The sequence below is a fragment of the Castor canadensis genome, chromosome 8 (genome assembly GCF_047511655.1).
Source record: "Castor canadensis chromosome 8, mCasCan1.hap1v2, whole genome shotgun sequence".
Taxonomy (NCBI): Eukaryota; Metazoa; Chordata; class Mammalia; order Rodentia; family Castoridae; genus Castor; species Castor canadensis.
The window spans coordinates 74,116,112-74,137,603 of NC_133393.1; the positions used below are offsets into that span (position 1 = coordinate 74,116,112).

At 37.3% G+C, this 21,492-nt stretch overlaps 1 protein-coding gene across 5 annotated transcripts in view; it reads left to right on the forward strand.

Moving 5' to 3' along the window:
- The window catches only part of Fgd4 (FYVE, RhoGEF and PH domain containing 4), a 216,761-nt gene that overhangs the window by 89,768 nt on the left and 105,501 nt on the right, over positions 1–21,492 (forward strand). Inside the window, exon 1 of one of the 5 annotated variants that reach the window (XM_074083097.1) lies at positions 10,100–19,637. The exons of the other annotated variants lie outside the window; for them this stretch is intronic. Coding sequence (XP_073939198.1) covers positions 19,622–19,637 — 16 coding nt within the window. The 5' untranslated portion in view covers positions 10,100–19,621. Of the gene's footprint in view, positions 1–10,099; positions 19,638–21,492 lie in introns of those variants that run through there. 5 annotated transcript variants of the gene reach the window in all.

The window sequence follows — 21,492 nt, forward strand, 5'->3', positions numbered from 1 at the left end:
GAGCTATGCTGTATGAAATGTGTGCTGAGAATTAAGCTCAGTATAGTGAGGGCTCACGCTTGGAGAGCCACAGTGAACCAAGAGGAGTCAAGCCGGCAGCTGGTCCAGTCAGTCTCATTCTCTCTCACACACTACATGGCACATGAGTATTGGTCAAAAATGCTGAAATAACTTAAACTATTGCATCTGTGCTGTGTACACACTCTCACACAGCTGTTTTCTATATCTGCAAAATGTACAGAGTTCAACTTCAGGTTCAAGTGTGCTTCTGGTATAACTACTATAATTGCAATAGATGCTAACGGTATTGTTTTTCATGTGTCAGACACTGCAAAATGTACTCCTCATCCCATCTAATCTTTTGAATAGCAAGGATTTATCCTCACTAGACAAAGAAAACTTCTAGGAGAAACTAACTTTTCAGTTAGAAAAAGCAAAGTAATATAAAAATAAAAAGGCAAATTAAAATTTAGTAGGGAAAATAAACCTGTCCCAAGTATTAGTAACTAATATAGGCAAATTTTTGTTTGTGTAATAGTTTATATAGTCAAAACTAAGGATGAATTTACTTGTAATTGGACTTTTAAAAGTGGAATGGTTTGTTCAAAAACTATTTCTCTATCACTGATAATATTCAAGTAGAAAATACATGTGGGTGCAGTGGCATATGCCTGTAACCCCAATATTTCTGAGGCTGAGGCAAGAGGATCATGAGTTTGAGGCCAGCCTGGGCTACATAGCGAGTCCCTATCTCAAAACACAAAAAGAAAAAAAATTATACCAACACTTGTAAGAGGTGTATTATAGAGAAGATTCATCTGTCAGGTAAGTATGTGGAACTAAATGACTTCTAAAGATTTTCCCAACCCTAATTTTCTGTTAGGAAAGCAAAATGTACTCTGGAAATATGCTTAATTAAATGTCAGAAGAAGATTGTATAATACAAGCCATTTCCCTTTTGTGAAAGAGATGTGAAATTGTGCAGGAGTCCTCAAGAGTCTGTGGGATTAAGTAGGAGGCCATGAATTTGAGTCATATTGTAAAGGCAGAGATTGGATTGTGTAAGGCAAACAATTTAAAGATCTAATTAATGACTAAGAGTTAAGATTCAGTAAAGTATGGACAGAAGATAGCAACTGTGTCAATCAGCTTTCTTTAACTGATACCTAAGAGAAATCAGCTTATAAAAAGGAAATGTTTACTTTGGCTCATGATTTCAGAGGTTTCAGTCCATAATCCATTAACCCTATCACTTTTGGGCCTGTGATGAGGCCCAAGGTACAAGGTGGAAGAAGATATTCACCTCATGGCAGTCAGGAAGCAAGAAAGAGAAAGGAGGGGCCAGGGCACCAATATCTCCTTTGAGGTTATACCCCCATATGACGGGAAGATTTCCAACTAGGTACCATCTTCCAATAGTGCCACAGACTAAGGACCAAGTCTTCAATATGTATGCCTTTTGGGGACACTTGTCTATCCCATGACAGTAATCAAATGCTTGGCAGAAGCATTTTTCTTATTCATTCTTTAGTTAAATATAAAACTTACATTGAGCAAGACAGCAAAAAGAAGCCACTATGGTAACTATGTTTGGGGGTTGGCTTCTGGAAAGAAATCTTTAGGATAATCACTCATGATTTTTGTGTTTGGTGGTTATATTAAACTGTGGCAATCATACATTTGATAACTATGCTGTAAAAGCATCCTTCTTGGTTAACTCTCAGACTTTAAAATTCCTTTGAATTATGCAGAAACCAAGGACCTTTAGTTGGAAGGAGGGATATGTGGTCCTCATCATTTTGCTAAAGCAAAGTTATATACTAAAGATACCTTCTTTCTCTTCATTAGAAAAGAGAGGTGAGAGCTGATCTCAGGATTGAAGCTTATCTTTTTCTATAAGATGATTTTTCTTCATTAACAAAATGGAGTAAACATAAATGATCAATATCATATAGCTGTTTCTTGAATTATTTTCATACTTTTTGATCATCGTGTACCTTGAGTTTGTTCTGTGATGATTAACAACTTCTAAACAAATTCTGACGAGTGTATCCTAAACTCAGAGTTGTGGCTGACTTGAGGAGTAGAGTATACATGGCTCTGTGCTCACTTGGCTTCAGGTTCACGTATGAGTTGATGGCCCAACACTTGGGAATTTTCTTTCCAGATTAGTATCCTGTCCTCTAGGGTTTTTCACTATCACCTTGTCATAGAAAACTGTCCTCTCAGAGGACCAGATCTGAACCATATAGGCCATCAACAAGCCAATCCAATAGCTTGACTGCTGAAAATGTACAGTTACTTTGAAAAAAAGACTGATCCTGGGTCCAGATTTTTCCCTGTCAGAGTGCATATCCATTTTAACATCAGGAAATTTTGAGTCATTTTGACTAGATGGTTGTGGAAATGAACAAGGCAGAAGTCAGATAGCTTACAAACACACATACCAGCTATCTGTTCTTCCTGTGCCCTCCACCATCCAGAGCTGTTGTCCTCATTGCCCAGCAGTGTAATATCTTTTCAGAGAGGCTGTTAAGTGTTTGTGAATATTGGTAGAAAAAGGGAAGGCATGACTTTTGCATAAAATTTCTAGTGGTGAACAGATCAAAAGGAATCGCCTCACAACAAGATTAGGTGTTTTTATTGCCTTGTCCAGACAACCTGGAAATTCATTTAATAAACGCTTCAGTGTTTTATCTATGCCTAGTGCTGTGATAGACCAGTAAAGATATAGTCTTGCTCTCAATTATCTCACTTGAGTATATACACTGAAGTGTATAACTCAAGGGCAGTTATACAAAGGTGTGGTTTCAGAGAGGGCTCGTGCCCAGACCAGAGAATCAAAAAGGGGTCACCTTGGGTGCAGCTTTACTCTGTTTTAAGGATAAGGTGAGAGCTGCCAGGTGGTGAAGGACTTTTCATATCAAAGGAATGTCATACACAAAAACTTAAATGTAAAAGAATAGTACGTGTTTGGAAAATAAGAAAGTTGGTGTAACTAGCTTGTTGAGATTAGGGGTAGGAGTGGAATAGTTAGAATTTGCTAAGATAAATAGCTCCACATTGTGTTAGTCTAAGCCATGCTTTGGGGGTGGACTTTGTGGGGAGAGCTTGCTAAGATTTTTAAGCTGGCATGCAACAGGGTCCTTTATGCATTCTGGAGAGGTGACCTTGACAGCGCTGTGGAAGAATGGCTCAGGTTGCAAGGGGCAGGACTTCACATTTCCATAAGGAGCAGATATACAGGAGAGAAATGACAAGTCTGAGTTAGACAGTGGCATAAGGATGTAGAAGAAAGAAGGAACTGAGAAATCTCTAGAAGTATGGGTGTTAGGACTTGATTAAACACATGTGGGCATGGGGGTGGAAGAGTGGGAAGCGGCAAGAACAGCGCCGAAGGGCCCAGCTTGGATCACTAGCTAGATGACGCATTATTAGCTAATACTGGAGCACTGTGGGGAGTGGACTTGGATCCCGTGTTTGACTCAGCATTTAATTTCTCATCACGTGCCTCACTGCTGTAGATTTATGTGTGAAATTTTATCTTTTACAGTTTTGGAAACAAGTGCCAAGTAAGTACATGCGGTATTCTCAGTGAGATGAGCTATATTCGCTTCCCTTTTTGCAAAAAAAATAAAATGAGACAGAAAAAGGGAAATGAGAAATTTAAAAACAAATCCCTATCCCAGAGATCAGGATTGTAGTTCAAGGTCAGCCTACGCAAAAAGTTAGCAAGAGCCCATCTCAGCAGGTCAAGCATGGTGGAGTTTCTATTTTTTTAATGAAAGGAGAAAACACTACAGTGTTAATTCTTACACTTTTTGAAGATGCCTCTCAGCCACCACTTTTTCCCACATTTCTTTTTTCTGAGCTCCTGAAGCATTCTGCTTTTATCCATTACAACATAAACAGTTGACTAACATGGTTGATGCTTAAACAACACAGGTTTGAGCTGTGCAGGTCCACTTATGGGCAGATTTTTTTCTTTTTTGAGATTTTATAATAGTGTGAAAAAACTTGCAGACAAACCTCATAGCCTAGAAATACTGAAAAAATTAAGAAAAAATTCGGTATGTCACAAGTGCATAAAATATATTATTTTATTTCTATTGTAAATCATACACATGTGTTCTTAAAAAGTTAAAATTTAGCAAAACCTATTCACAAAATGGCATATATTGGTACCATCACCAGTAGAGAGAAATGTAAATAAGTATAAAGATGTAGTATTAAATCAGAACAGCATAAAGTTAACTGGCACATACTGTACTTTCTTTTTTTTTGGCAGTACTAAGGATTGAACTCATGGACTTGTGCTTGCTAGACAAGTGGTCTGCCACTCAGGCTATGCCTTCAGTCCCAGTAATAACTGTGCAGCCACCTCTTGTTGCTGTTGTGGTGAGCTCAGGTGTTGCAGGTGTCCACTTGATATCTGTGTGATGCTCATCATGTCCTTGTGAGCAGCTTGTCTCTACAGTGAATTGTGTACTCAGTATAAAGTGTTCTCTTGCAGGTCTCATGTATTTTTCACCATGTATAATACATAGAACATACAAAATATGTGTTAGTTGAGTTTATTTGTAAGGCAGCTGTTAGTCAAGTTGTTAGTCAAGGATTAGTCAGCTATTTGAAAGATCTAGAATTGTGCATAGATTTTTCTGCTGTATGTGGGATTGACACCCCTAATCCCTGTGTTATTCAAGGGTCAGTTGTGACATTGTCCGTTTCCTCAACTAGATTGAATTCCTGAAGGCCAGGAGCTATCTCAGTCACTTCTCCCTTCCACCCCAGATTTTGGCTCAGCACAGAATCATGCTAACACTTAGTTGAACTGAACAAAAAAACGGCAAAGGAACTGATCCAAACTGCCAGTGACAATCATGTGTTACCACACCATAGGACCCAATGAGTGACCACCACTTAGCTGCAATGCGTGTACTTCTGGAAGGCCCTACCCCTATAAAGAAAAGTAGTTCCTCTGAAAACCTCGGATGGGTCTCCATGCTTGCCCAGCACTCATTGGTTAAGTTGGGTACTATTGAAGATTGTGGTTCTTTGTCTCCATTCTTTGTATTCTGTGTTCTTGCACAACATCCAGCAAATAGAAGTCACTAGATTAAGTGCCAAAAATACATATTTATTTTGGTTTTTCTACCAGTCCCTCCTGTTCTTTCAAGACCATCTCTACTGACAGCATTCTACATGTGTTGCCACTTCAAATAACTTCATTTCCTTGTTTCCTCCTGAATTAATAAAGATTAACTTTCTGCTTCCCTCCAGCAGAGGCGTATAAAAGAGGTACAGAAAAACACAAACCATAGTTTTGCATATGTAGGTACTTGTGTCCTTTGAATATAGAAATGTGATCAGGTATGGGTAAATTCCAAGATCCATAAAGGAAGGATGAATTGAGAACTATGGTTTTGAGTGAAGTACCCTTCCTAAAGGAACAAATGAACATTTAATAAATGAGAAAGTCAAATTGAAGATCTCTAAACTGTCTTCAACCAGCAGAACCAGTAGTTATTTCAGTCAGCAGTTTATTGTGTTTTGTTTTTATTTTCCTTTTCTTTTTCCTCTCCTCTCCTCTCCCCTCCCCTCCCTTTCCCTCCCCTCCCCTCCATTCTCCTCTCCTCTCCTTTCTTTTCTTTTCTTTCATGGTGCTGGTGATGGAACCCAGGGCCTCCAACATGCTAGGCACATATTCTATCACTCAGCTGCACCCCTACCCTAGTTGAGTGATTTGATTTTAGAAAATAACTTGTTAATCCCAAATTAGTGCATGATGTAATGACTAAAATTAGCAAAAGAAGAACTGAAACTATTCTCAGAAACCAGTAAAAGACAGTAGTAAGCAAGAAAAAACTAAAAACCCCTTGAAAAGTTATAGGATGGAATTAGGCAGTAAGCTAGAACTAGTTTCCCTCTTTAAGTTGTAGTCAGGATGATCAGCATTTCCTCTTTGCTCTGAGTACCATGATCTCTCCCCCCCTTTTTATTAGTGTACATTAATGGTTTAAAGGGGTTTCATTGTAATTTTCCATATGTGGCATATGATGTGTACTTTGATCAAATTAACCCACTGTTACCCTTTGTCATCCCCTCTCCCTTTCAAAACAATTTTAACATGTTTCATTATTCTGTTTTCAAACATGTATATGAAATACTTCAATCATATTTACCCTCTCCCCCCTCCCCCTTTCTACTAGTTACCACCACCAAATAGTCTGCCCTCCTGTTTTACACTTGTAGCATTTATTTTTTAAGTGTAGATTCTGCATATGTGATGTTTGTCTTTCTCAGTCTTTTCACTTAACATGATGATCTCCAGCTCCATCCATTTTCCTGTAAATGACCTAATTTCATTCTTTATGGCTGAATAATCCTCCATTGTGTATATACACACATTTTCTTTATCCATTCATCAGTTGTTGGGCGCCTAGGGTAGTTCCATGTCTTGGCTTTTGTGAGTATACATGGGTATGCAGGGATCTCTGTTATTCACAGACTTAACATTACTTCAGATATATGCTAGGAGTAGTATAACAGGGTCATATGGGAGTTCTATTTTTAGTTTTTTGCTGAATCTCTGTGCTGATTGCCATAGCTATGGCACTAATTTGCCCATCAACAGTGCATAGGTTTTCTGTTGCTTTGAATATTTGCCAACATTTGTTGTTTGTTTTCTTGAGGATAACCATACTGAATGGGATGAGAGGGAATCTCAGTATCATTTTGATTTGCATTTCTTTTATGGCTCAGTATGTTGAACATTTCTTCATGTGTTTATTGGCCATTTGTACTTCCAAGAACTATTGGTTCAATTCATTTGCCCATTTATTAACTGAATTCTTTGTTCTTTTGGTGTTTAATTTTTTGAGCTCTTTATATATTCTGTATGTTAATTATTTACACAATCGATGGCATAGATTTTCTCCCATTCTATAAGCTGTCTCTTGATTCTGGTAATTATTTTCTTTGGTGTACAGAAGATTTTTAATTTAATACAGTCCTATTCTCAATTACTTTTTTTTTTTATTTGCAGTACTAGGGTTTGAACTCAGGGCTTTCACCTTGAGCCACTCCACCAGCCCTATTTTTGTGAAGGGTTTTCCAAGATAGGGTCTCATGAACTGTTTGCCCAGGCTGGCTTTGAACTGAGATCCTTCTGATCTCTGCCTCTTGGAGTAGCTAGGATTACAGGTCTGAGCCACCGGTGCCTGGCTCCCTGTTGTCAATTCTTGCTCTTATTTCCTGAGCAATTGGAGTCCTATTTAAAAAGGCATTACCCATGGCTGTATCTTCAAGGGTCTTTCTTATGTTTTCTGGTCTTGGATTTAGATCTTTGACCCATTTTGAATTAATTTTTGTACAGGATAAGAGACTGGGGTCTAGTTTCAGCCTTCTGCATGTGGATATTTAGTTTTCCAACACCATTTGTTGCAGAGGCTGTCTTTTTTCAGTGTATGTTTTTGGCACACCTTTGTCAAAAATCAGATATGTGGTCTTATTTTTGGATCTTCCATTGTTCTCTGTGGGTTTTTTGTGCTAGTACCAGGCATTTTTGTTACTATGACTCTGTAGTATAATTTGAGTCAAGTATGGTGATACCTACAGCATCGTTCATATTGCTCATGATTACTTTGGGTATTTGGGGTCTTTTGTGCTTTCATATAAATTTTAGGATTGATTTTTTATTCTTTGAAAAGTAATGTTGGAATTTTGATGGGGATTGCAGTGAATCTTGTAGCTTGGTTCGATGATAAAGCCATTTTCTTTTTTTTTTTTTTTTTACAGATAAATTTGTTTTTAATAAAGGAGTTAATTTTCTTTCAATCCTATATAAAACAATAGCAATTAAAAACTTCACTTTTGAAAGTAAAATATTTACATATGAACAAGTAACTGTGCAAAATTTACATGAAAAAATGGAAAGACAGGGATTTCCTAAAAGATAAAGTGAAAGTTGTAACAGTTCTCAGGTGTTGATAAAAAATACTGATCAGCGTTCGATTCACACGAGAGAATTAAATCTAACGTGAGAATTCACACAGAGAAAGCCAAAGTATTTACAGTCATAAAAGTACTATCAGTAGACAATTTAATACAATAACCTCTGAAAATATAAAGAACCAATTAGTATATTTGTAATAAAAAAATAGGTACAAAGAAGGGGCTTTGCTCTGGACGTCTGTAAAGTTGGCCCACAGCTTGCATACAGTCTCTTAGCAAAATAATTATAGTTTACATAGCCATTTTTATGTTATGTGCCAAAAATTATGTACAATTACTGACAAAATACACCAACCATTTTTCAACACTTGATTCACACTGAGAAACAATCTTTTGATGATTCTTCTCAACTCTGATTTTATTTAATCTAAGTTTTTCACTTTTAGCTAAAAAACACAGTGCAAGTAAAATATATTTATGCTGAAAAGGTTCTCATTTCCTTTAACTTTACAGCTTCACAAACTGTAGCAAATAAAATGCATTTGTACAGATGCTGAGCACATTCAGAGGGGCCACCGTGGCTGGGCCCCGGCCTCTACTAAGCAGAAACGCGCCCGTGCTCGGCGGTGACAGCAATGAGTTGTATCCTGGGGAAATTCGAGCAGAGGGAGGGAGAGGGAAGAAGATAAATAAGTCTAAAAATCAGTTTGCTTTGCCAACTGACTGCTGCAAAAATAAAATAAGTAAATGAGGTCATCGGCTGTAGACACACACCTACACAGAAAGTTGGATTGAACAAAACCAAAAAGCACAAAAAACGTAGGAACTGCTACAAATTGACACAGGGCAGCTAATTATTTGCTAACGATTCCATCAGTCTTTATATAAAGCCATTTTCATAATATTCTGATCCATAAACATGAGAGGTCTTTCTGTCTTCTACTTTTTTCTTCAGTTTCTTTCTTCAGTGTTTTATAGTTTTCATGAGGTCTTTCACCTCCTTTGTTAAGTTTATTCCTAGATATTTAATATTTTGAAGCTATTGTGAATGGGATTGTGTCCCTGATTTCTTTCTCAGTCTGTTTGTTATCAGTATGTAGAAAAGCTACTGATTTTTGTGTGTTGATTTTTGTTTCTTGCTAACTTCACCAAAAGTGTTTATCAGATCTCTGAGTTTTATGGTGGAGTCCTTAGAATCTTTTAAGTAGGATCAGATCATCTGTAAATAGGAATAATTTGACTTCTTTTCGTATTTGTATCCCTTTTCTTTCCTTCTATTGTCTTATTGCCCTGGCTAAGAATTCAAACACTATATTGAATAAGAGTGGAAAGAGTGGACATCCTTGTCTCATTCCTAACTTTAGAGGAAATGGTTTCAGTTTTTCCCCACTTAGTATGATGTTGATAGATAGCCTTTATTATGTTGAGGAGTACCATGATCTTTTAGACACCATCCTGGTTCATAGGAATAATGGTGAAACTGACAGAGGTCATCAGTTCTGAACACTAATTCTTACATTGGCGCATATGATAAACTGCAAAGTGTACCAGTGATGAAGTGACCTTTTGGTACTCTTAGGACAAACCCATTTAAAATAGAATTAAGTTTTGCAGAATAAAAAGCTGTCATTTCTAACCCCTGGGTAGTTATTAGGTGATTTACATGGTAGAGCAAAAATTATTTTCTAGTAAAATGTTTAATTCATTATTGAAGTGAGGAAAGGAGTGGGGAACTTAGTCCTTTTGTTTAAGGTAGTAATTTTATCTAATGCATACATATCTATTACATATTGAGAATATTGCTGCATAATACTGTAGTAGTTCTGGAAATGACTAATTTCAATTGGGTAGTTTCAGGTCTAACATATTTTTAGTGAGTACTCAAAAAGTTCCTTGATGCATGATAAACCATTCATGCATTCAGATCAGCAAATATGTGTGTTCAGAGTGAGAGAGAGAGCACCTAATGTGTGTTCAGAGTGAGAGAGAACACCTAAAGTGTTATGTGGGTATGACTGGTTATGTGAACTGAGATTCCATTATCTTAGATAGTGAAATTCTGGCAGTACTTGGTATTAAGTGACCATAAACTTGATATGCTGTATAATGATACAGTTTGTAAATGAGTTATCAAACTAAAGATATTACATCTTTTTCTTTTGACAAAGACAAATATTCTTCATTTGCTACCTTTTTGTGTAAAGACTAGTGTCTGTCAGTAGATATTTAGCAGGTTCTTACCTAGCAGATATATTTGAAAAATAAACACTGTTCTTTTGAAGTAAAGATGACATTTGAATGCAAAAGAACCTACACTTTAGAGGGGTGGTGAAGTATACTACAGACAGAGCATTTTTTGTTTCTTTTCTTTTTTTTTTTTTTGTGGTTCTGGGACTTGAACTCAAGGCTTACACCTCAAGCCACTCCACCAGCCCTCCCCCTTTTTTTCTGTGATGGGTATTTTTGAGATAGGGTCTCATGAACTATTTGCCCAGACTGGCTTCAAACCATGATCCTCCCGATCTCTGCCAGAGCATTTTTTTAAGTGATTGCTTGGAAATCTTTCCATTATTGTGTAATTTTGTCACTAAAACTGATGTAAGCATCTTTTATTTTTTTCAAAGCTTATTTCTGTACATATACTCAAACTTAAATAAAACTCTTATTTTTCTGAGACCAGGTCTCACTACGTAGTCCAGGCTGGTCTTGAACTCATGGTCCTTCTACTTCTGTCTCCCGAGTGCTAACAAAGGATATGCAAGAGTATTTATTTATTTATTTATAGTTAGTAATAAGTGTCAAAGGAAACCCATGGGAATAGTGACACTTACTTGTATATGAAGATCTTGTGGTCCCAGAGGCTGGGAATCATACTATGGCTTGAGGAACGTGGAAACTGAGGAGAGGAATGAGTAGGGTGTTATAAAAATCCCCAGGTACCTAGTGATATGCCACCCACATAGACTGTATTGAGTTCCATGTAGGGATTCAGTGATTCTTAGTAGATGAATGAATGCAACCATTTTAGAAGGGATTTTGAAAATTTTGAATTTTAACATTTAAATTAAAAAATTATTTCCCAGTTTGCCTTAGTAACTCTAATTCCTACTGGTTTTAAACCTGAGTCATGTACTTGCTTAGAGCTAAATACATTTGCTTTGCTATCCTGTATTGAGGATAAAGATAAACCAAACTCTAATAGCAGTGAGCTGTTTACTAATATGAGATTATTTGTCTTAAATTCCATCTTAGTGATCAATGTACAAACTTAAGGCTATGTGGATATTTTATAATCCTTGACATATTACTGAAAACTTGTTTCTTTTCTTTTTTTGGTTGAACTCACAGCCTCACACTAGCTAGATGAATGCTATTACTATTTGAGCCACTCTGCAAGCCCAAAACCTATTTCTTTTTCAGCATCATTGCTAAAGTTGATAATATATACATTGTTAAGGTAAAGTAAATATATAATTAAACTAGTATCTGCTCATCAGTTAAGACCCAGGTGATAGAAGTGAGCTGTTTTGTTTTAATTGGTTTCCTATTTATCCTTTACCTGATTTCCCACCACAAAGATAGTAATTTAAAAAATGTAATCTAAAAGATTACTGAATCTGCATCTAATAGTCATTCTTTCTTTGGAATTTTCTTTATTATCATAATGTACATCTGAGATTGTATCAAAGGGAACAGATGTTTAAGAATATCATTATCTGTGGAGGAGAAATAAATAAATAAGAGGGTACTAGTTATATTTGGGATGTCTTTTCTTTCACCTTCAATTTTAGCCTTTAAGAATATTGGGGCCAATACAAAATTCTTAAGAACCTGCTGTTTCCCCAGCAAGCTCTGCATTAGGTTGTTGGAGAAAGGGAGACAGTTATTACAGGAAATGAAAACAAAGAGACCTGACGCTCTCCCTGTTAGGTTCCAACTTAGCAGCAAGTAACTGGCTGTGCTTTGTCCTTCCTTTGACCTGGCAAGGGCAGAGCCCACATTTTGTTTTCTTAAAGCCGCAAAGGAGTCTTTTCTGGAAGCTGCATGGCTATTTCAAAGTTGGAAAAAATAATAGTTGGGTTCCTGTGGAAATTTGTGAAAAGAAAACATTTATCTCAACTTCCATCTCAAAACCCACATGATTGATTGAGAGAACATGGCCTGGGAACACAGTTGCAAAGTGAAGCAGCAAGAGATGAGTGGAAAGGTAAGCAGGTCAGAACCTTTAGACCTCCTGTGGAGTTTAGGCTTCATTTTGCGTGCCTAAGCAGCCACTGAGGCTGTCAGCTGGAGACTGACTGCCACTGGTATAAGGACAGGGAAGTCTGCAAGTCTGGCACTGTGATAGTCCCTCACTACAAAGCTAGATGAAATCATGCTTATCCTTCAAGATAGACCTTAAGTTTCTCCTCTTCATCTAGAGAGGCAGTTGGCAAACATTTGAGAATGGGAACTGGAGGCTGAGCTGGAAAAAGAGGTTGGTCCTGCAGTAGATGAAAAGCATTTGTAGAGTGATACTTTGGTTGCAAGTAGATAAACAGAGGGACTCAAAGAAGGAGGGAACAGACAATAGAAGTGAATATGATTTGCATACAAGAAATATATGGCTTTTACAGTTTTGACCAAGTGAAATCCAAAGAAGTTTTCTGTAAAAATATTAATGGTCATAATTAAAGAAATACCATGAACCAGGTGTGGTGGCATATACCTATTATACTAGGACTCAAGAAGATAAGAAAGGAAAATGGTGAGATTGAGGCCTACGTCAGAAAAAAGATTTAAAAGAGGGAGGAGGAAACAACATTATTTATAAAAACAATTTTGCTTCTGCTTAGAATTAACATAAATTACCTTGGATGGATATAAAAGCAAAATTCAACAAGAGACATGCCAGACTTGGAGAAAACATGTGACTCCTTTAAAGGCTCCTACATCTCGTCTCCTGCATAAGCTTGTCCTAGAAACCTAACTGAGAGTGACAGGAAATGCAGAAAAAGACAACAGACAGAAGACCATACATGCATAAAGCTGGGGCCAGGTAGGCTGGACACATGGATGGAGACACACAACTGCCCCCTCCACCTCCAGCGAGTTTATTATATACAGTGGCAAAACGAGGTGGAGCAGCAGTTCTTGGGGGAGGGGTGTGACATTGTAATTCTCGGGGGCAGGAGGAACCTATAACCAGTTGTCTCTGAACATCAACATCTTAGGAAAAACTGCTGTACTGCATCTTGCCCACTTCTGCAGCTGAGACTGTGCCAACTCATGCCTGCATTTTATTGGACATAACTGTGCTTGCTCCCTTCTGCAATTTGGGGCTGTGCCAAACTCAAGTCCATAGTTTATTTGATACAGCTGTGCTTACGTACTCTGCTCTCCATACCTCCATCTTAATGAGAAATCAATAGAAAAAGATATGATCAGAATTTACAGAAGTTTATTAAAAATTAGCTTTAAAATATACATGTATAAGCATAAATTATTAATCAAGAGAATACAAATGTTAACAAGGTGCTGTTTTTTAGGATAAACATGTATACATACTAAATTGTATATTTATTACATATGTAATACAAGTTTTTAAAGACTGTTCAATGAACAAGAATAAAACCTTGCTACACTTAAAAAATTAGGCTGTTAGTGCACATTTGAAACTATGCATGTGCCTTTTGTTTTCTGCTCCTCATGCCTCTTCACAAGAGTTATCTGCTACCCTCAATACCATGTTTATTGTACTCTCATGTTTCTCTTTAATTTTTGCCATGAATGGTTATTTTTTTTGGGATGTTTCTAAGCTTTATATAACTGGAATCTTACTTTGTTTTGTCTCTTTCCATATTGATGGGTAGTTGTCCATTTGTTTTTACTGATGTATAATATTGCAGTGTGTGAGAATTTAAATATCCAGTTTTGGTTTTCACATATTAAATTGCAAAGGTTTCAAAGATTAGCAATCTAGTGTAATGATAATGAAGGGAAGAGAGAATTATATATTGATATCACCCCATATGAAGTAAAGTTTTTAGTAAGTTATCAAAATTTAAAATTTACATACCCTTCAGTTATCAAGTCCATTTCTAATAATCTCACCACAGAAATACCTGTGCAAGTGTAGGGAAATAGTTGCAGAATGATCTTTTGTTTTAAAAAATGGAATATATAAAGAAATCATGTTTATTAGTAAATTGACTTAAATGTGTTATGATGTAGTCAAACTATGGGGTTTTATGTAGTATTTAGTGTCAAGCTCATATCATTGAGTGCACAGAACAGTATCTAGCAGAGAGTCTACTCCACAGCGACAGTGAGCTAGAGACAATGGGCACCTCTATAGTCCTGCCTCCCCTGGGCAAGGGGCACCACACATATCCAGAGGGGGTCATGTCTTCCTAGAGATTGGTCACAAGCCTCCTTGGGCTAGTGTAACAGGAGAAAATCCTTGATCATGGTATCTTTGCAAGGCATCATCATCCATGGTTATCTTATTGTAGCTCTATCTTGTTTTAATTTAGTAAGTAGACCATGATGGAGAACCATGCTGAAAGAGAGGGGAAGACATAACTTTAAAGTGCATTAGTGGCTGAGTGTGTATGTGATTGTGTGAAGTCAATGGTGTGATGCAGGAAACCCTTACAGATAGGATTAGGTGGACTAGAAATTGGTGTATTAAAATCAATTCTCTAATTTAGCCTAGGACAGTATTTTTATTCTCTAGGATTGTGCATATGCATACATTTTAAAATATTTTATATATTAGAGACAGGGTCTTGCTACGTTTCCCAGGCTGGCCTTAAATTCCTGGGTTCAAGTGATCCTTTTGCCTCAGCCTCCTATGTACCTACAGGTACACATGCCTAGTAGGATTATATATTTTTTTATTAGAAAGAATTATTAAAGTTAGATGACATTATACATAAAAAGCTTTCTCCTAACTATGAAAAACAGTCATGCCTCACTTAATAACAGGGACATGTTCCAGGAACTATATCATAAGGAGATTTCCTTTTTGTGGGAACATAGATTGGACCTACACAAACCTAGATGGTTTATAGGTCAATAGATTGTCATGGTCTCTTGACATAACCAAGAGAGTAGAGAATGCATGAGGTTCCTGTCCGAAAAACATAGTGTCTTCTTTTCTTTTTTTGAATGTTTAGTAGTTTTTTGAACATACAGTAGAGGGAATATACTCTAAAGTAATAGTAAATAGTACAGCATGGTGGACACATAAACCAGTGACGTAGTCATTTGATATCAAGAACTATGTACCATACTATTGCAGATGGCTCTGCAGCAAGTTTGTTCATAGCACCGTCACCACAAACATGAGCAATGCACTGTGCTGTGATGTTATACTCCAGCTATTGTGCCATGAGGTAAAAGAAATTGTTCAGCTCTGTTATAATCTTATGAGACCACTGTTGTATATGTGGTTCATTGCTGATGCAAAGGTTGTTAGTAGTTCATGGCTTCATACACTCTACCCCATCCACATGCTATGAGAAGATACGGAGCCTTCTTGGGGCTTCCAAAGCAGAAGAGTAATGAAACTGAGCTGAATGGATTGTGCTCTTATCTATCCAGAAATCCCAGTTTGGGGGTGTGTGATTGTAGTTTTAACTGACATGTAACTAAAGAGGTAATAGTAAACATTCATTGCCTGTTTTCTGCAAAAGAAGAGGTACAAAGGTAAGTTTGCTTTGAAGATTTGTACAAAAACAGTTCAGTACAAAAATATTCAAGCAACAGGATTTACTTGACATGCATTCAAGAATTGACAGGCCTCATTTCATTAAGACTCACAGACACGCAAAATGGAAATTGCACCTAAGTTGGTTAATTCAGGTTTTAATGTGTCATTTTAAGCCAATGAAGGAATTGTTACAATTCCAAATTATTTTATTAGATTTTTACTAGAACACTAAGAAGTGCAAAATGGGTTAAGATTCAGATTATATTCATGCTATACAAATGAATATGTTTCCCAGTCAAGCAATACTGGAGAATCACTCTGAGGATTTTGTTTCTGAGTTGATAAGAATCAGAAATCTTACATGTGTTGCTGAACAAGGTTAAATACTAACATCCATGTGGTATGATTTTCCTTTTATTGCGTAATTTATTAAAGTTTGGTTTGCCATTAATGCACGGAAGTTTTTAGTTATATGACAGATGATATGCCAATTAGCTTTAAGTAAAAATGGTACAGCAGACGGCTACTATTTTCAAACATTGTAGTTTTAAAGGTTTTAATTCAGGAAGTACAAGTTACATGCAAAAATCTTGATTTTACCTCATTTCCATTTTAAATAGTAAACTATTGCAAATAACATAGGTGGCCTTCCCTAAAATGAAATTTAAGTTCAACATAATGAAAAAGCCAAATGGTTATGAAATGCCATGTGTTGTATTTGGCAGAAGTTTATACATTCTTTATTCAGTGGAATTTGTGCAGACACTTCACAGCACAAAGTATTTTGTGAATAGCTGTGAATTGGTTCGCATGAATTTTAGGTATTTTCCAGACCTAATAGCTATAACAAATAAACTACATTAACTAGAGAATCTAAGTATATTTATTTAAAGGAATTCAGTTGTTACCATAAACTTCATCTTTCACAATTGGGTTTTTGGGTGAGGAGCTAATTAGTTCACCTTTTTGAATTTATCAAGATTTCTCAAAATCACAGAAAGCCTATATAATTAACTACTATTGAAGATGATAAGGACAATAGGTGTACCAGACGTCACTTACCTTTGAGTTCATGCTATCCAAGACAAATCATCAATCTCCTAACTTCTTGATTTTTTTGTTGTTGTTGCTGTTTATGTTTTGTCTTCTTATCCTTCCCTTAAAACAGGGTCTTGCTATGTAGTCCAGAGTCCAGAGTAGCTATGAGTCTGTCCTCAAACTTGCCATCCTCCTACCTCAGCTTCACTTGTTGCTTTACAATCCTGAATGTTGACAGATGCATGTAATCATGTAACCACCACCACAGTGAAGATGTACAACAGTCCCATTGTCTTCCATAATTCTGTCATAGTCTTTTGTGGTCAGTCATTTCCCTTATCAGCAGCCCCTGGCAACCAGGGATCTTTTCTGTTCCTTAAATTTGCCTTTTTTGGGATGACACATGGAATTACACAGATGTAGCCTCTTAAGTGAGCTGCATTCTCATGCATATCCTTCTTACTGCAGAGGGGTATGCTGTTGTAGGGATGGACTACAAAGCAGTGCTTAGGCATTTAGTAACTGAAAGACAAGTATGTGTTTCTGGTGTTTGACGGTTATGAATAAAGCCTCTGTGAGCATGTGCTCAGGTTTCTGTGGACAGTACTCATGTCATTTGGGTAAGCACCTAGGAATTGGGAGTACTGGGTCACATACATGTAAGTGCAGACTTAGCTGAGTAAGGAATTGCCCCAGGTAGGCTTGAATAGCCTTGAAGTTACTTCCGTTTGGGGTAGATGCTGAGTTTAATCACACATTATTCACTTGTAGACTATTGAGTACCAATCATATTAGTTGAGGATTGAACCCAGGCACTCAGGCATGCATAGCACATGGTCTACATTGAACTACAGCACCAGCCCCAGTTTATGTTTTATTTCAACATTTGTGGGGAGGGCAGTACTAGAGTTCAAACTCAGGGCTTCACACTTGGTAGGCAGGCACTCTACCACTTAAGCCACATCGCCAGCCATGTTTTATTTCAAAATTATCACTTCATAACTGCAAACCATATTTTGGTTTTCTGGCTTTCACCTATAAAGAAAAAGAGAATACCATTATATCTGATTTGTTATACAAACATTAATTTCTTAAAGGGGGTTGTCATTTTATTAGTGCAAATGGCCAAGATTTTTAACCTCTTAAACCTCGTTTTCTCTTCTGTAAAATGGTGATAAATTATTACATTCATAGTGGTTTTGTTCTCTAAAATGGTAATAAATCCTCACTACCTTACAGTGAGGATTTAGTGAAATGCTACGTGGAAAGTGCTTAATGTAGCAGCTGGCACAGAGTAAACACCAGCTGTAAAAGGAGGAGTTTGTTTGAAAATCAAACCTGAGTCTGTAATTTAAACATTGCTATCAAGGCTTAGGAAGCACAGACATTGGGGCATTTTTGTGATGGAGAAACATTCTGGTTTTTACATTATGAAATTTGCCAAGGCTTAATGGTCTTGGAATCAAATCTAGATAGTTCCCCTGCCATGACAAAAGTTAAACAAATACAGCTAGAGTTAGCAAAGGATAAAGAAGACAATGCAGATTTGAGTTCTTTTCTCTAAGTCTCTATTTTTCTTTTAAATTGGTCATAAAATTTACTCATGTCTTACATGGAAACAAAAAAATTTTTTTTGTTCTTCTGGGGATTGAACCCAGGATCTTGTGCATGCTAGACATGTGCTCTAATATGGAGCCATATCCCCAGCCTCTGGCAACAAATCTATTAAAAGATGATTGATGATCCACATTCCCTGGTGAGCAGGTGCAAGTTCGTAAGAGTCCCATGCGAATGTATATCTGTGTTGAAGTAAGAGAACAAACTCCTGGCATTCATCCTGAGCCGTGTGCTCCTGCTGTGACATTAAGGGAATCACAGCAGTGTGCCTTTACTGAAACCAGGCAGTCTGCCCAATGGTTCTCAAAGTGTGATTCTTGCAGCATCTTCATTACCTAGGGACTTATTGGAAATGCAAACCCTGTGGTCCCGTGCACACCAGCCAAATTTGACTTTGGAGATGGGACCCAACCATCCCTGTGCATCTAAACAGCCATCCAGGTGACTCTGCATACTAGACTGAGAGACACTGGATCTGGGCACTCCAAGGAAGAGTTTGGACAGATTCCATTCTGTCATGAAGGAGATGTCTTTCCTCACTCGATATTTTAATTCTGGCGTTTCCTAATTTTTCAGGGCTCTTAGAATTTTTTTTTAAGTCCTGATCCAATTTGTGAATTTATATAGATATATTAAAAATAAGCAATTAACATCTTACCAGTTAATGTTCTGAAATAACAGAAAACGTGGTTTCCTTAGGAAATTAATGTGTGGTATTTATTGCAGCACTGTGTATTCTGCAAAAATCAATGAATAAGCTGTGCTAAAAAGAAAAGTCTAAGTGGCAAAATAGCATTTCAGGTTGTTCAAATTGAGATGTTAATTATTAAGCTTGAGAATCTGTGACATCTTTTGTTCGGGGTAAGGACCCATTTAAAAGGGAAACAAACTATTCTTGTTAGCCTTTTGAGAGGATTACTAATGGTTCAAGCATTAGTCAGTTTGTAAACCATCCTGTTCCAACTGTATCTCTAGTGCATTTGAAGGTTCCCTGTGTCCCCATTGTTTATTTTACTATAATAAATAGAAGTCTCTCCATCTTCTTACACTTGGTCTCTTGAAAAACACAGCAGTAGCTCATCCTTTGGGGAGGTGTGGCATATTATGCACGGGGTTGTCTTTGGGCAGTAAGGTTCAAGAATGCACTGAAGTCCTCAGTGAACTGACCAGACAGAGCTCCTGGCTGATCTACGGTGATCTCTAGCAGAGTGAGATTTAAAGCCAGGAGTGAGATTTTATTACAAGAACTTGAACGGAATAAAACCAAACATTTTCTTACTAACCCAGAGCAGTGTAATTTTCAGTATATGTGAAGTCATGTCCACTGATGAAGGTAAGTGGTTTCATTTTCTAACGTTCTCTTTCTCATGTTTTCAGAGTGTGTGGGTCACTGTATAATACTGCATGCTGAGGGACAAAAAGGGGCCAGAATTTGGTTTTGTTCAAAGTCTTAAGAATACACCTCATACCGTTTTTTCATCTTCAAGACTAAAATATGTATTGCTCACAGCTTTTGCTTTTCTAGGAGACTTCCTCTGGCTTAACACAATACAATTTATTTGTCAGTAAAAATGAGCCAAAGTAACATTTGTGAAGTTTGAAAGTTCAGCCACTGAAGGAAGGAATACAGAGAAAGCAACAGTTTCCCTTTTTTTCCTTCTGTTTCTGCTGCAAACAAAGCTAAGAAATGTTTACCACTCATCTTCTTTTAATACGATGCAGGGAGTATTGTTCTGCTAAAATAAACAAGCTAAAATTCCCACCATCCCAGTCTTGTTTGGGCAAAGAAGTTTAGAGGAATGAGTATTCCTTGCTTTTCTATATAAGATAGCATTGTAAAAATGGGCATGGATTTGTTTCAAAAATTGTCAGCAGTGTTAACTATGGTTTGCTTGAATATTCTAGAAAACTAATGAGAAATTGTTTCAGATAGAAATGAAATTCCACTGTGTGGTAACATTGCAATCATGTGACAGGAAGTATCTGCTAAAAATATTTTTTAAAAACTGAAATGGACTCATTTTGTTTACTGTTTTCCCATTGTTTCTGAATGGATGTAAACCATCCTGAAGTATGCTACACTGACACCAAGATGAACTGAAACAGAGCTGGCAATCCTGAGTGACAGATCCTCCTTCCTTCCTCGTGTGGGGGGCATGCACAGCGTGTGAAACCCATGGGATGGGGTTGGTCACTGTCCTGCAGTAGGACAGCCGAGCCGCTCTGCAGCTGTGCAGCCTGGCTGGCTCTGTTCCCAGGTTTGAGTAGTTGCTGAGGACTGAGCAGCCTTACTCATCACTGCGCCTGCTCCTCGACCAACCAGCCAGAAGCTAGAGTCCGTCACAGGATTTCCACTATTCTCCTGTGAAGTTTAGGGCACTCTCTCCATGCCCAACTGCCATACTCTAAGTGTGACTTTAAAAAAAGAAGAAGAAATGCAGCAAAAGGGAAGTATTTCTCCACCAGTGAAGTTCTGTTTTTCTGAAATAGCTTCTGTCCCTTCTCATTCCATCTTCCCTCAGGGACGATTGGAGAGAATCCATATTCCCCCCTGGAAGCAGCTCCTAGTGGGAGAGAGGACCACTGTTATAACAGAAAGATGCTGAGGCTTTCGAGGTCAAAGCTGATAAACATCTCTCCTGCTTTCTGCTGTAGTGGTGGCTATAGAGAACGGCTGCTACAAAAATGTGGGCTCTGTATGTTCCTTTTAAAAAATTTAAACTGAAAAGACAGTAGCAGTACTTCCTATCCACATTAGTGGGTACTTTTATTGCTACTTAGTCATGTAAGAAAAACTTTGTGTACATATGTATACTTAGTGTACATTTTATTTGTACATTTTATCTTTGTACATTTTCTTTTTATAAACTTACACTTGTAAGCAAAACCATTTCACACAAGCAGTATCATAGGATAGAGTATGATAAATGGGTGAGTAGGAAGTGTTACACAATTCTTTGGTGAGATAGTAATTCAGTCTTCATTTAATACACATCTAGACCTATGTGTAACTTAAATTGCAATGTAATGTTAAGATGTAAACTTTAACTCCCCTTAGATACCAGAATAGTCTGGTAGAACAGATAGAAGGCTACTGGAATAATCCAGGGAAGAGATGAGTTGGTTTATTCCAAAACCAGCCAGGCCTTTTCATAGGTGATCTGTGGACCTATCCATCTCCATCCCTT